Raw genomic sequence first — 12,768 nt, forward strand, 5'->3', positions numbered from 1 at the left:
GCAGCCCCAGGGTGAGGTGAAGGGTCCGTCCCTCTCCAGGACCCCTTTTCTCCGACCACACTACAGGGCCAACTCACTGACAGCGTTTCCCATGGAGCCTGCCCTGTCCTTCCCCTTCCAGTCAACATGTGCCTACAGGCCCCCTTACTCCCATTCTGCCAGCCCCTGAGTATGGCCTCCCCCCTCTCTATCTAGTTTATACTTTGCCCAAAGGTAACAATAGAAACATAAGGGAAACACAGACTCGGAAGAGGTAAGATACATGCCAGCTGATCTATCCTATAGACCTTTTTTTGTATCCTAATCGCACAATAACACTATAAAAGCAGCACATTCTGACACTTATGGGACAACCTGGAATTTAAACATTAACCACGCGTGTGCTGACATTTAAGAACTTATTGTTAATTTCCTCTGGGGTGAAAATGGCATTTTCAAGTCCCTATTTTCCAGAGATACACAACTATTTATGGGTTAGAACGCAGGCCTGCAATCAGATGGGGCTACGGGGGGCCTTCCTACCACTCGACTACTTTTCCTGGATACTTGATAGTTTCCAGAATAAAAACTTTAATAAAAGGAAAACCATGAAATACTACCTTACAACCTCCGGAATCACTGAAATTAAAAAGACGGGCAACACCAAGAGCTGGTAGGAACGCAGGACACTGCTGGTGGGAGTGTGAGTTGGTTTAGAATTGATGCGGTGTTTATCACCTCCTAGAGTTGAACACATGAATGTCTGTGACCCTCCAATTCAACTCCAAGGTTTACACTCTCAAGGCTGCGGTGCACGTGTGCACGCAGGGACACAGCCAGCAATGGTCACGCAGCGTCAATTCTCACTTGCCAAACACTGGCCACGTTTCCCCACGTCTGCCCGCAGTGGAAGAGCCACTTGCGCTGTGATGTATTCATACCAAAAAATACCACAGAGCAACGGGAAACAATCGTGGCTCCTCGCAACAACAGGGATGAATCTCAGAAGCGGAAGGGAGCCGCCCCTATACGGATGCTCTGGGGCACTGGCGGCCATCTCTCTCTTGACTGGGGGCTGGTTTCATGGCTTTTCAACTTAAAACAGCCCACCGAGATACACACCGATGTTCCGTGCACTCTTCTGGATGTGTGCACCCAACTACCAAGTCACTTTAAAAACACATGAAGAGAAATGTCTAAGTAAACGATGGGGCTGCCCTTGTGACTCCGTTGGTGAAGAATCTCCCTGCAATGCGGGAAACCTGGGCTGGATCCCTGGGTCGGGAAGATCCCCTGGAGAAGGGAGAGGCTCCCCACTCCAGTATTCTGAGCTGGAGAATTCCATGGAGATTCCACACAGTCCATGGAGTCGCAAAGAGCTGGACACGACTGAGCGACTTTGACTTCACTTCAAGTAAACAATAGCAGCAGGACCAGGCAAAGGAAGAACACTGCCGGGTGAAGCTAGAATACAGCAAGTCTCCACTGTGTCCAGTCACATGCTCACCCTGCAGACTCACCTGACCCCACCCTGACTGCATTCCGATTTCAGGGGTCAGGCCCCGTCACCACTAGGAGTTTAAAGCTCCCCAGATGATCACAACACACAAGCTCAGCTGAGACACTCGTCTACAGAATGAACCAAGAGCTCTGCTCTGCTCACGGCGTGGCGGCACCAGCTGGTGAGGATGGGAAGCCCTGTGGTGGCTGGGTGCCTCACCATCAGCGTCTCCGTCCTGACAGACAAAGATCCCACGGGCCTGTGGCTCCACAGACCCTCAGGCACTTCCCACTTTCAAACCCAGCATTATCACTGGGTTGGTTTCCTTCTTTGCCCAGAAACCCAATCAGGACAAAGACTCAGATATTAGAGTTAAGGAACAGTTTTGCCCTCCTTCATTCGACCTGACCAACGACTACAAACGGAAGTCTCAGAGGAGCCCCAGGGGAGAGGCTGGGCCTCCTTTCCACCACACCTAATGCCTAGTTTCTAAGAATGAAGACAGAAGTTTTCCAAATGACATGAACGCCCCAGAAGATTGTGACAACATGGAAATTTCTGTACTTTTAAAATGAACTTTGATTTTTTTTTAAATCAAAACTTATAGCCCACAGAGACAAGCTCCTTCAAATGGAAGGCTTCCTTCTCTTTCCTGGCAGACAACGGCGACACGAGGTTCCTGAGTGGGGAAGAAAGGCATTCCCGTCTCTCACCAGCCCTGCATTTGTTTAGAAGCTGCTCTGTGCTGACAAGCAGGCAGGGGATGTGTGGACGGACAATGAGACCGGCTGTTAGCCAGGAAAGGGGCCGGGCTGGCGCGCTCTCTGGCAACGACATCGAGAACGACACAGGTTTCATCTGCTGGCTCAGGTTTCTAAATCCCTGACAGGGATCTTCATCACGTCAGGAAGCAGCACAGACTCCTCGCTTTTTATTTCTGGTCAGCTTACTGCTTCCTCCCCACCCCCTCTGCCACTTCACAGGGACTCAAAGGCAGAGGAAGACGCATAGGGCTCCCTTTTGAAGGCAGTCAATGGCCTGCCTTTCTAGTCTGTGGCAGGATCAAGAAATTCCTCTTCACCTTGCTGCCATCAAAAGAATCACATTGTCCCCTCAGCTCAAAAACGGCAAATCACTGGACAGATGCTCGGGAAATTCATCTTCATTTTTTTCAAAATTTAAGGCATTTAAATTAACTTAAAGCAGTTCAGACATACGCATTCGTATAAAGGTGAGCTTTGTCATCTTTTACCAATTTCAGAAAATAATTTTCTAAATAAATAAAAACATATTTTAAAAGTACTCAGATAACTGGAACCAACTGTAACATCTTACTTTTTATCTCATCAGCTACTGAGTTAAATAAAATCTCTGGCACATGTTCCTCAAATTCTTGAAAAGTACTCAGGAAGGAGTTAAACCAGAAAGAGGGTCTTGTGAGCCATTTCCACTGTTATTCCAGAGAGAGCACAATATGTAATGACAGGAACCGAACCTTACAAAGATAAAAGCTGTGAGGAAGCAAGACACAGCGCCTAAAGTGAATTCTGTGCAGAGAAAGTTTATAAAGGGGCAAAACTAAGCCACACGGCCCGGGACACACACAGGTGTGCGGCGCTGCGGCTGCTCAGAAGCCACCGCCAGGGCTCTCACGCCCTGTGGGGACGCGTGGGGGGCGAGGGGCGATGCCTGGGGGCGCGTGAGCCATGTCTGATGCTCTCTACCCTGAGCTGAACGGTGGCTGCGTGAGCAGCTACTTCACTACTGTTAAAATATAGGTATTTTTACACTTTGCTATGTGTATGTTATATTTCAATTAAAATAGGTACAGAAGAAATCCAGTGTTTCAGGGTAAAAAGATATTTTCAGTCAGAGTATTTTGCAGTTTGAAAAAATCCAGAGCTTAGCCTGTTTTGCTGGGACCCCCATGGCTGTGGAGGAATGAAAGCTTTTCTCATTTTACAGGACATATCCCAATTTCCAAACACTGGCAATGCATTCGAGAGTTATTGAAAAACCCTGTGTGAGCCAAACGACACCTACCGGTGAGACGCGGAGCTGAGCTGCAGAAGCCTCCGTCTCCTTCCACCTGCTCCAAGCGCACCCTCCTCTCATTCAGAGAAGCGGCGCTGAGCGCCCCCCGCCACGGGCCGGGAACGAAGGCGCCACTGAGGGGCGGGGTCCGCCGCGCCCACAGCGACATTCAACAGGCCCTCCTTCCACACCGCCCCTCCACCGAAAACGGCGGCACCCGGCAGGCACCGCACGTCCTCTCTCTCCCAGCCCCACGTCTCATCTTTCAGGAAACGTCATCGCTCCACCATCCCACTGGACCCAGGACCCAGCCATGTCTTTCCACCTCCACGAGGCTGGTCCACACAGCAAGACCTCTCGCTCAGACCCCTCATCAGCTCCTTGCTTCCGCTCTCACTCTCCATCCCAGCCAGGGGGGTTCTCGTGAACCCCAAACCACTCTCCACCTGCTTCTCTCTTCACTCAGCATAATTTGCAAAAGCCCTATTCAACATACCCTTAAACTAGACGCTAGATTCTTGAGGAAAGAATTCTGAGCTCAGACAAACCCATTCTTTCTTAAACTTTGAAGAAAACTTCCTTGAAGTTTTCTAGTAAATGTCCCTCTTGAGAATATTTACCTTGCTTTGACAACCAAAGGGACTCCACAGTGACACAGGTGCTCTGACAAGGGTTCGTCACCCATTACTCAACAAGTCCATCCTAGAGATGAACGCAGGTCTGAGGGAGACTAGATTTCCCCAGACCCAGACCCGCAGGCATGGGACCAGGAGAAGGCCCCAGAAGTCCTGGGTGGAATGAGGGACATTTCGGAAAAGCAGTGCCTTTCTGCTCGCTGTATGTTAGTCAGAGCATGGGCCCCAGGGCCAGACAGGTGTAGGCTCAGACTATGCTTCTGCGGCTACTTTCTGGGTCGATCACCACAGGCAAGTTATTTAACTTTATGAGACTCTGTTTTGTCAGATGCAAGATGCAGAGAACTTCCTCTTGGGCAGTGAAAGGCCACGGTCAGGAGAGGGCCTGACACGTTACAAGCACGGGAGCTGCAGGCCCTGTGAGGTCGGCACCACTGCCTCGAAGCTCTGCAGCCCCACACAGCTCCTCGCTCACTGACCGGCTGGGCGTGCAGGCCCGGCGCTCCGACAGCACGACACACAGAGCTGCTGGCTCACGTCCAAAACCTCTTCAGGGGCCTGTCATCTCTGAAAGCACAAGAAGGCTGCCAAGAGAATCTACTCTGTCAGATGAAACCCCAAACCATAGCTGGGGCCCGCGTTTGCTGGTTGCTAAAGCACTTTCTAGAAAAACTGGGGTTTTGTGTCATTTGCAAAGATAACACTAACGGTGCCAACAGAAAAGAGCAGCGCCACAGATGCAAGTCCCAGAGGTGTTTTCGCCAGGAGGAGGCAGGTGAGGACAAGCCTTGGCAGGCGCGGGCGGGTACTCACCAATGGCCCTGCGGAAGTTCTCCATCAGCACTTCCGTCTTCTTGATCTCCGTGGAGTACACTTCGCTCCCCACCATCGGGCAGAAAGGGACCTTACTCCCCAGCTCCTGAGCAATAGCCAGAGCTAGAGCTGTCTACACAGAAAACAAAGGAAATGCACTTGTTTCACACTCTTGAAATGCAGTAATTCAGGAACACATGCTGTAAGCAGAAGTTATTAACTAGGAACTGGGATTCCAGTGCTCTCAGTGCTAATCCTGCTTGCACGGCTCACAGTGAACACTGACGACTCTTGCGCAGTCGATCTCTGATGTGAGTGGCATCTCCAGTGGTCCCTGTCATCACAACGGCTGGCACGACTGAGGCGCGGCCGGTCAGGTCCAGCTCCCAGGGCTGCACACGCCCCTCCCGCTAACTGTCTGAGCTGGACACCACTGCTCTCCCCACTTCACAAATGAGGAAGCTGAGACACAGGTTAAATAGCTCATCCTTGGTACCGTAATCTAGAAAATGGCAAAGCGGAGCCTCAAGGTCTGGCAGCGGGGTTCCAGAGATCATGTTCCCATCAGAGTCAGCAGAGGCTTCCAAAACCGTTCCCTCAATGTCAAAACACGGCCCTGACCACGTCGCAGCAGGACAGCTCTGCTGGGTCTCCGAGATACTGCTTTCTATCTTTACAGACTCAGGAAGCCATCAACTACAGCCCATCCGAAATCAGTAATCAAGGAACAAGTGACCGGATGCTCACTTTATGCCGAGTGGCCCCACAAATCGGGAAGAATGACACCCAGGCTGGGATTCTACGGCCACGAGTTGGTAAAGTCACACCTGAACGTGCCCATATAAACTACGAAATGACTTTTGCTAAAATAACCACAGCTGCTGAACAGACAGACTTCACAGAAATATGCTCAAACATCAACACAAAGAGCCAGAACCTTAAACGCTGCTTTCAGCTTTCCTCAGCTGACACAAAAGCCCAGGTAAGGTCAGCTCCCAAGGTGCACAGGCTAAGACAAGAAGCTAGCTGCTAAAGAATGACGTGGATCTCTGAGACAGTTTTAAAACTGGCCCAGGAAAAATGCCTCGTCTGTTCCCTGCTGATGGTTTAATGTTCAGTGTGACCCTGAGCACATGGGACAGCCACATGCCAGACTTTCTCATCAGTCAAATCAAAATCCTGGGTTAGTCACTGGTAGCAAGCTGATTGCCCACAGACTGCTCCTATTTTGGCCTGCAGAGTCTCAGGTGTATTTTTCAACTTAGCTGTTGCCCATGCTTGAAATTGGGAAATTTCACAGAAAAATACAGTTACGCAGCTTCTTCTGAGAAGCAAGAAGCTCTGGCCACAGCGGGCCCCAGTGACCACACGGCCGCACTGAGTGGACACCCAGGCAGCCGCTCCCCAGCGAGGGCTCGCGCCAGCCCCCGGGCGCCGCACTTGGCCCACCGCCCACGTGAGCAGCCATGTGCGCCCTCGAGGCTGCTGTCTCTAGAGCTGTGCCCTCCTGTATTCTGAGAATGAAGGGAAAATCTCCAGAGCGTGACAGCAAGATAGCAGCACGCTCAACCAGGACTCCTGTGGGAAGAGCCGCAGGCCGGCCAGGCCCACCTTCTATCCAGACTGCTCACCTTCCCAGTCTCTCTTCTTTCTCTTCCCCCAGCACTTCAGGCCCAGCTCCCCCCCCTCAGGTGTGAACTCAGAGACAGGGCCACGCCTGATGCAGGGCAGACCCCACACCAGCCAACACAGAAGAGACGGCCGGTGCGTTCCTGTGACAGTGAGAACTGAGTGCTTACGAGACGCCTCGGGGGTATCCGGCTGCCTCCGTCTAAAGGCTCTCAGGAGGATGGCATAAGACGCGGCTACCGTACGGACTGTACCTGCACCCACTAAGCGGCACAGAGTGACTGTCACGAAGGCTGCGCGACGTGAGCCGTGAGCTTCCAGACGTTTAAGGTGGATTCAGAAAAAGCAGGGGAACCAGAGATCAAATTGCCAACATCCGCTGGATCACAGATCCAGGAGAACTCCAGGAAAACATCTACTTCACTGACTGCGCTAAAGCCTTTGCCTGTGTGGACCACAACAAACTGGAAAATTCTCAAAGAGATGGGAATACCAGACCATCTTACCTGCTTCCTGAGAAATCTGTACGCAGGTCAAGAAGCAACAGTTAGAACCAAACATGGAACAATGGACTGGTTCCAAATCGGGAAAGGAGTACGTCAAGGTTGTATATTGCCACCCTGCTTATTTAATTTCTATGAAGGGTACATCATGTGAAATGCTGGGCTGGATGAAGCACAAGCTGGCATCAAGATTGCCGGGAGAAATATCAATAACCTCAGATATGCAGATGACACCACCCTTATGGCAGAAAGTGAAGAGGAACTAAAAAGCCTCTTGATGAAAGTGAAAGAGGAGAGTGAAAAAGTTGGCTTAAAGCTCAACATTCAGAAAACGAAGATCAGGGCATCTGGTCCCGTCACTTCATGGGAAACAGATGGGGAAACAGTGGAAACAGTGTCAGACTTTATTTTTTTGGGCTCCAGAATCACTGCCGATGGTGACTGCAGCCATGAAATTAAAAGACGCTTACTCCTTGGAAGGAAAGCTGTGATAAGCATCTTCAGCATATTAAAAAGCAGAGACATTACTTTGCCAACAAAGGTCCATCTAGTCAAGGCTATGGTTTTCCCAGTGGTCATGTGTGGATGTGAGAGTCGGACTGTGAAGAAGGCTGAGCGCCGAAGAATTGATGCTTTTGAACTGCGGTGTTGGAGAAGACTCTTGAGAGTCCCTCGGACTGCAAGGAGACCAAAACAGTCCATCCTAAAGGATAACGGTCCTGATTATTCATTGGAAGAACTGATTCTGAAGTTGAAGCTCTAATACTCTGGCCACCTGATGCAAAGAACTGGCTCATTGGAAAAGACCTTAATGCTGGGAAAGATTGAAGGCAGGAGGAGAAGGGGACAACAGAGGATGAGATGGTTGGATGGCATCAGCGACTCAATGGATGTTGAGCCCATTGAGTCCAGCCGTTGGTGATGGGCAGGGAAGCCTGGCATGCTGCAGTCCACGGGGTCAGAAGAGTCGGACACGACTGAGTGACTGAACTGACTTGCACAAGAGATCCTGCTGAGCCCTCCCAGCCAGCCCATGAACTTGATGGTCTAGCTCACATTTTATGGATTTAGAAACTGAAAGTCAAATTTCCAACTCACTCAAAGTCAGTGAGCAAGCACCAGGGCCAGAATGCAAACCCCGACCTCTAGGACCTACTTCTGCATGACCACCCCCAAGCAAGCGGCACAAAGAGGTTGTTGCCAAGATTAGAAAGTCAACTGTATTTTCAATCTCATATGAACACCTTTTTCTAAAACCCAAACACAAAGCCCCATTATTATGAGTGTGCAGCCTTAAGAGGGGAATGGCCACATTCTGAACAAGCACCACACTCCTGCCGGCCACTCAGTTAAGCTGCCTAAACCTTGGGGCCCACGGGCACGCAGTAACGCAGGAGAGTTACCACGTGCCTTGAGCGTATGGAGAGGGACTGGGTAACCCACAGGTGCCGAGGGCCTCTGGTATCTCCCAGAAGGAAAACGGTACGATGTTACCAGAGCGCCAAGGACCCACGGTTCCAGCAACTGGCCGAGAGAGCCACAGCCACTCCCTCCTGTTACAGAACGTCCAGAATGAGTAAACAGTCAAGACAGATCCAGAGCGGAAGCTACCATGCCCGGGGGGCTCGGCCTGTGTCAGATGCCAGAAGCCATGGGCACAAAGAAGCCTCCAAGAGCACGTGTCAGCAGACAAGCTGAGCCGAGAGGAGCTCTCCAAGGGCCAGGGACAGGCTGGCCAGTCTCAGCACAGCTCCGGCTGAGGAGGCCTCCCTAGCAGGCTCTCAGACAGAGTCAGGAGTGGACTCTACACGGCCTGACGGCCAGGAAACCCAAGCCGCAAAATTCCCATCACGTGCCCTGGGGTGGTGGCAAGCAGGGCCCCTCACAAGTCCTCTCAGGAAGTACTCGGCCCTAACCAGGAGATCAGGGAAGCCTCAGATTGGATCAAACACAAGTCCACAAGCAGACACAGGATATAAAGTGAATAAGAAATTGTTTCACGAACAAGAAACAAGAGACTATCAAAAACAGCCAGATCTTGAAGAAATGAAGAAATTTAAAAATAGGAGGAGAGAGAGGCTTCTTCATTACAAAAAAAAAAAGAAAAGCAGGCTAATATATGTATTAATGAGGAGGGCATGGCAACCCATTCCAGCATTCTTGCCTGGAGAACCCCCAGACGGAGGGCTCTGGCGGCTGCAGTGCTTCACGGGGCGGCAGAGCTGGACACCACCGAGCACTGAACGCAGCGCAGCGCGCATGCACTGGCAGAGGACGCAGAGCTTTAGGAGGCCGCCACTGCGCAGCCACCGCTGCGGAAACTGATGAGGCAGAGACCACTGAAGAACGCTGCAGCCGCGGGTGAAAGAACATTCCCGACATCTCAGTGTCACTTCCCAGGAGACTGTTTCAGAGTGAGCCAGTCCCCTCAAGAGAACGCGGTGGGGTGCCAGCCTTCCGCTGTGAGGCAGGTTCCAGACACAATGCCACCTGTGCAGCGCTCTGCCAAAGTGCTGGGTGCTTCTTCAGACAAAATCAGACAACCGCTGTGGGACACTGTACAAAACAACGGTCCTGGGCTTTTCAAAAATGTCAACACTGTAAAAGGAATCAAAAAAATGCAGGGAAGGGTGCCTGTTCTAGATAAAGAGACTAAAGAAACTACCGTGAATGCAACGTGAGGCGTGTGATTATAATTCAAATAAGAAGGATAAAAAATGAAAACAAAATGAAACAGAAAAAATAGAAGCACAAAAAATGAAAGAGCCAAGAACGGAAAAGACGTACAGATATTTTAATATGAAGTAAACATTAGCTAATACTATTAGCAACATTACATTTCTTGGGTGGATAACAGTATCATGGCAAAGGTCCTGGCACTTACTTTCAAATGGTTCAGAAGTAAAATACAGAAAACACAAATGTCACCAAATATTTACCATTAGTTACCTATGAGTAGGGTACAGAGGGGTTCATCAAACTGTTCTTTCCACTCTTCTGTCGATTTCCAATTTTGCAAAATGGAAAATATTCAACGGACTGCATTGAAGAGTAGCTTTCTCACAGGCTACAAGGCAGACTGGAAGAGAGGCCTAAAGAAGCTACCCAGAAGGCAGCAGGGCCACAGAAACAGAGCACACACGAGAGGCGGCAGTCTCGAGGACAAGCTGAGAGGCCCCGGCCCGGGCGCTTCAGGCTGCAGAGCTCGCGGTGGGGGCCGCTCCACGCCCTGCAGGACGCCCTGCAGGCCCCGTGGCCTCCACCGACAAGAGGCCAGCAGCACTCGCTGCCCCACCAAGTGCAACGATCGAAAATGTCTCAGGAGAGTGCCAAAGGGCCCCAGAGGGCAACGGTGGTCCAGGCGGAGGACCTCTGCAGGGGAGCGTCAGTCACTGGATTTCAGGAGAGGAAAGAGACCAGACAAAGGCAGCATCTGAAGAAAAAGAGGCTAGCCAGTTCCCAGAACTGATTAGACGCGTTACACACTGAGATCCACGTCAAGCAGGACAAATGAAGTAAATCCACTCTTTGACATACTACAGTGAAGCACCAAACCCAAAATATCCCAAAAACACCCGGAGAAGAAAGACAAAAGCAACACTAGCAGCCAAAAGGCAGGAAACACCATTGAGAGACACAGCGCTGAGAGACACCTGTCAGCGGAACTACACATCCAACAGAACTCTCTCTCAAAACAACGGCGATACAATTAACACAAACCTGCCGTTCCACCAACAAACTTCTAGAAGGAACTTCTTAACAATGCAGTTTAGGAAGAAGAAAATGGAAGGAGAGCAAACGTCTAAGATACGAAAAGGAATAGCAAATAAATGGTAAATACAGTGACGAGCCTGGAGAAGGCAGGCAACCACTCCAGTTTTCTTGCCTGGGAAATCTCATGCACAGAGGAGCCTGGCGGGCTACAGTCCATGGGGTCTAGGGACTGGGCAACGAACACACACACGGTGATGAGCAGAAAGGAAACTGAAGTTCACGTTTACAGCCCTGTAAAGTTTACTTGTTCACAAATACAGCACTTTTTCCTCAACTTTAAGACATCAATGTAAGATATACTGGCAATTCAATCATATGACTTCAAAATGGTAAAGTCACCATCTTACCACTACCAGTTTAATAACTCTTCAACAGGGAGGGCTTCAGAAAGGCTAAGGGACCTGCCTGGGGTCTCAGCACCGGGGTGGAACCCCCTTCTTTACACACTCACTCCCAAGCTTCTCCTCTCCTGCATTAAGTGAGTGAGTGAGTTGCTCAGCTGTGTCCAGCTCTTTGCGACCTCATGGACCATACAGTCCATGGGATTCTCCAGGCCAGAATATTGGAGTGGGTAGCCTTTCCCTTCTCCAGGGGATCTTCCCAACCCAGGGACTGAATCCAGGTCTCCCTCATTGCAGGCAGATTCTTTAACAGCTGAACCCTAAGAGATGCCCAGGAATACTGGAATGGGTAGCCTATCCCTTCTCCAGCAGATCTTCCCAACCCAGGAATCAAACCGGGGTCTCCTGCATTGCAGGTGGATTCTTTACCAGCTGAGCTATGAGGGAAGCATCAAGCAGCCCTCTTAAAGAACAAACAGGCCCAGATGGTGTGTTTCAAGATCCCGGCCAAGCCCCTCACAGATCCCACAGGCTGTTAGGCATCTTGGCCTAGAAGGCCCTTTTCTTTCCTGCAAAGCCAAACCCTCTCCCGGCTCCAAGAGCAAATGTCAAGCCTCAACTCCTCCAGCCGTACCAGCCCGAGTGCCACCTTCTGCTGCAATGCCAGCTGCATTTATGGCCAGGTGACGCCCTGCAGCTCAGTGCTCAACTGGAGACTCTCCTGCTGCCACGGTCTCCTCTCTGCCCCGGAGAGCCTATTAGGCCCTTGGCGATCAAAAAATAAAAATCTTTTTCCCTTCTCCTGCCATCTCTCACAGCTAGCACAGTGTTGCGTCGTCAGCATGTGGAAAACTGCCTGCTGACCGATTTTCTTTCCCTCCCAAATAAGATGTCATTCCCAAGATTTTATGACGCCCTAGGCCAACAGAAATGTATTTCCAAAGCAAAGGAGACTCGAAAGAGATAAAAGACAAATTACAGACAATGAGACCCCTCTGAGGACTTCATTCTCTTTTCTCTGGAGGTCCGCCAGGATAATCTGAATTTTAGAAGCATGAATTTTAGATACTCAATTGTATTCCTGCACATCAGTTTTAAAAACATACATATAACCAATTCAGCTAAACAAAGACTAGTTAAGACACAAATTCAATTTGGTTTAGACATTAAAATCAACCTCTTAGGCAGATTTTTAAAATGAGAGAAAATGAGTACCTTGCCAGTTCCAGGAGGTCCTGCCAACAGGACAGCTCTTCCAGCCATTTTCTTGCTTTTGATTAATTCTACTATCACACCACATGCCTAGACACCACAATGGAAAGAAATAGTAAACCAATATTAAAATGCTTCACAGGAGGAAAAAGTCCAGTCTCTGGCGCACACAATTCACAGACTCATTCACTGAATGCCAGGACACCACAGAGGCTGTTCTAGGTGCTGGAGAACATGAGGGCCGCAGAGCTCCTGTCCTGGTGGAGGAGACAAACACAAATCACTAGGAAGAGACAAGGGCGACAAAAGGGCAAGTGGCTGGGGGCAGAGGTTACTCTACAGAGTGA

General features: G+C 50.2%; 1 protein-coding gene across 1 annotated transcript in view; it reads right to left on the minus strand.

The window, feature by feature from the left end:
• Positions 1–12,768, minus strand: part of RUVBL1 (RuvB like AAA ATPase 1) — a 30,628-nt gene that overhangs the window by 14,751 nt on the left and 3,109 nt on the right. Inside the window, exons 2-3 of the mRNA XM_052657878.1 lie at positions 12,425–12,511; positions 4,963–5,095 (exon numbers count right to left, since the gene is read on the minus strand). Coding sequence (XP_052513838.1) covers positions 4,963–5,095; positions 12,425–12,511 — 220 coding nt within the window. The remainder of the gene's footprint in view (positions 1–4,962; positions 5,096–12,424; positions 12,512–12,768) is intronic.

This window comes from Budorcas taxicolor, chromosome 1 (assembly GCF_023091745.1).
Source record: "Budorcas taxicolor isolate Tak-1 chromosome 1, Takin1.1, whole genome shotgun sequence".
NCBI classification, from domain to species: domain Eukaryota; kingdom Metazoa; phylum Chordata; class Mammalia; order Artiodactyla; family Bovidae; genus Budorcas; species Budorcas taxicolor.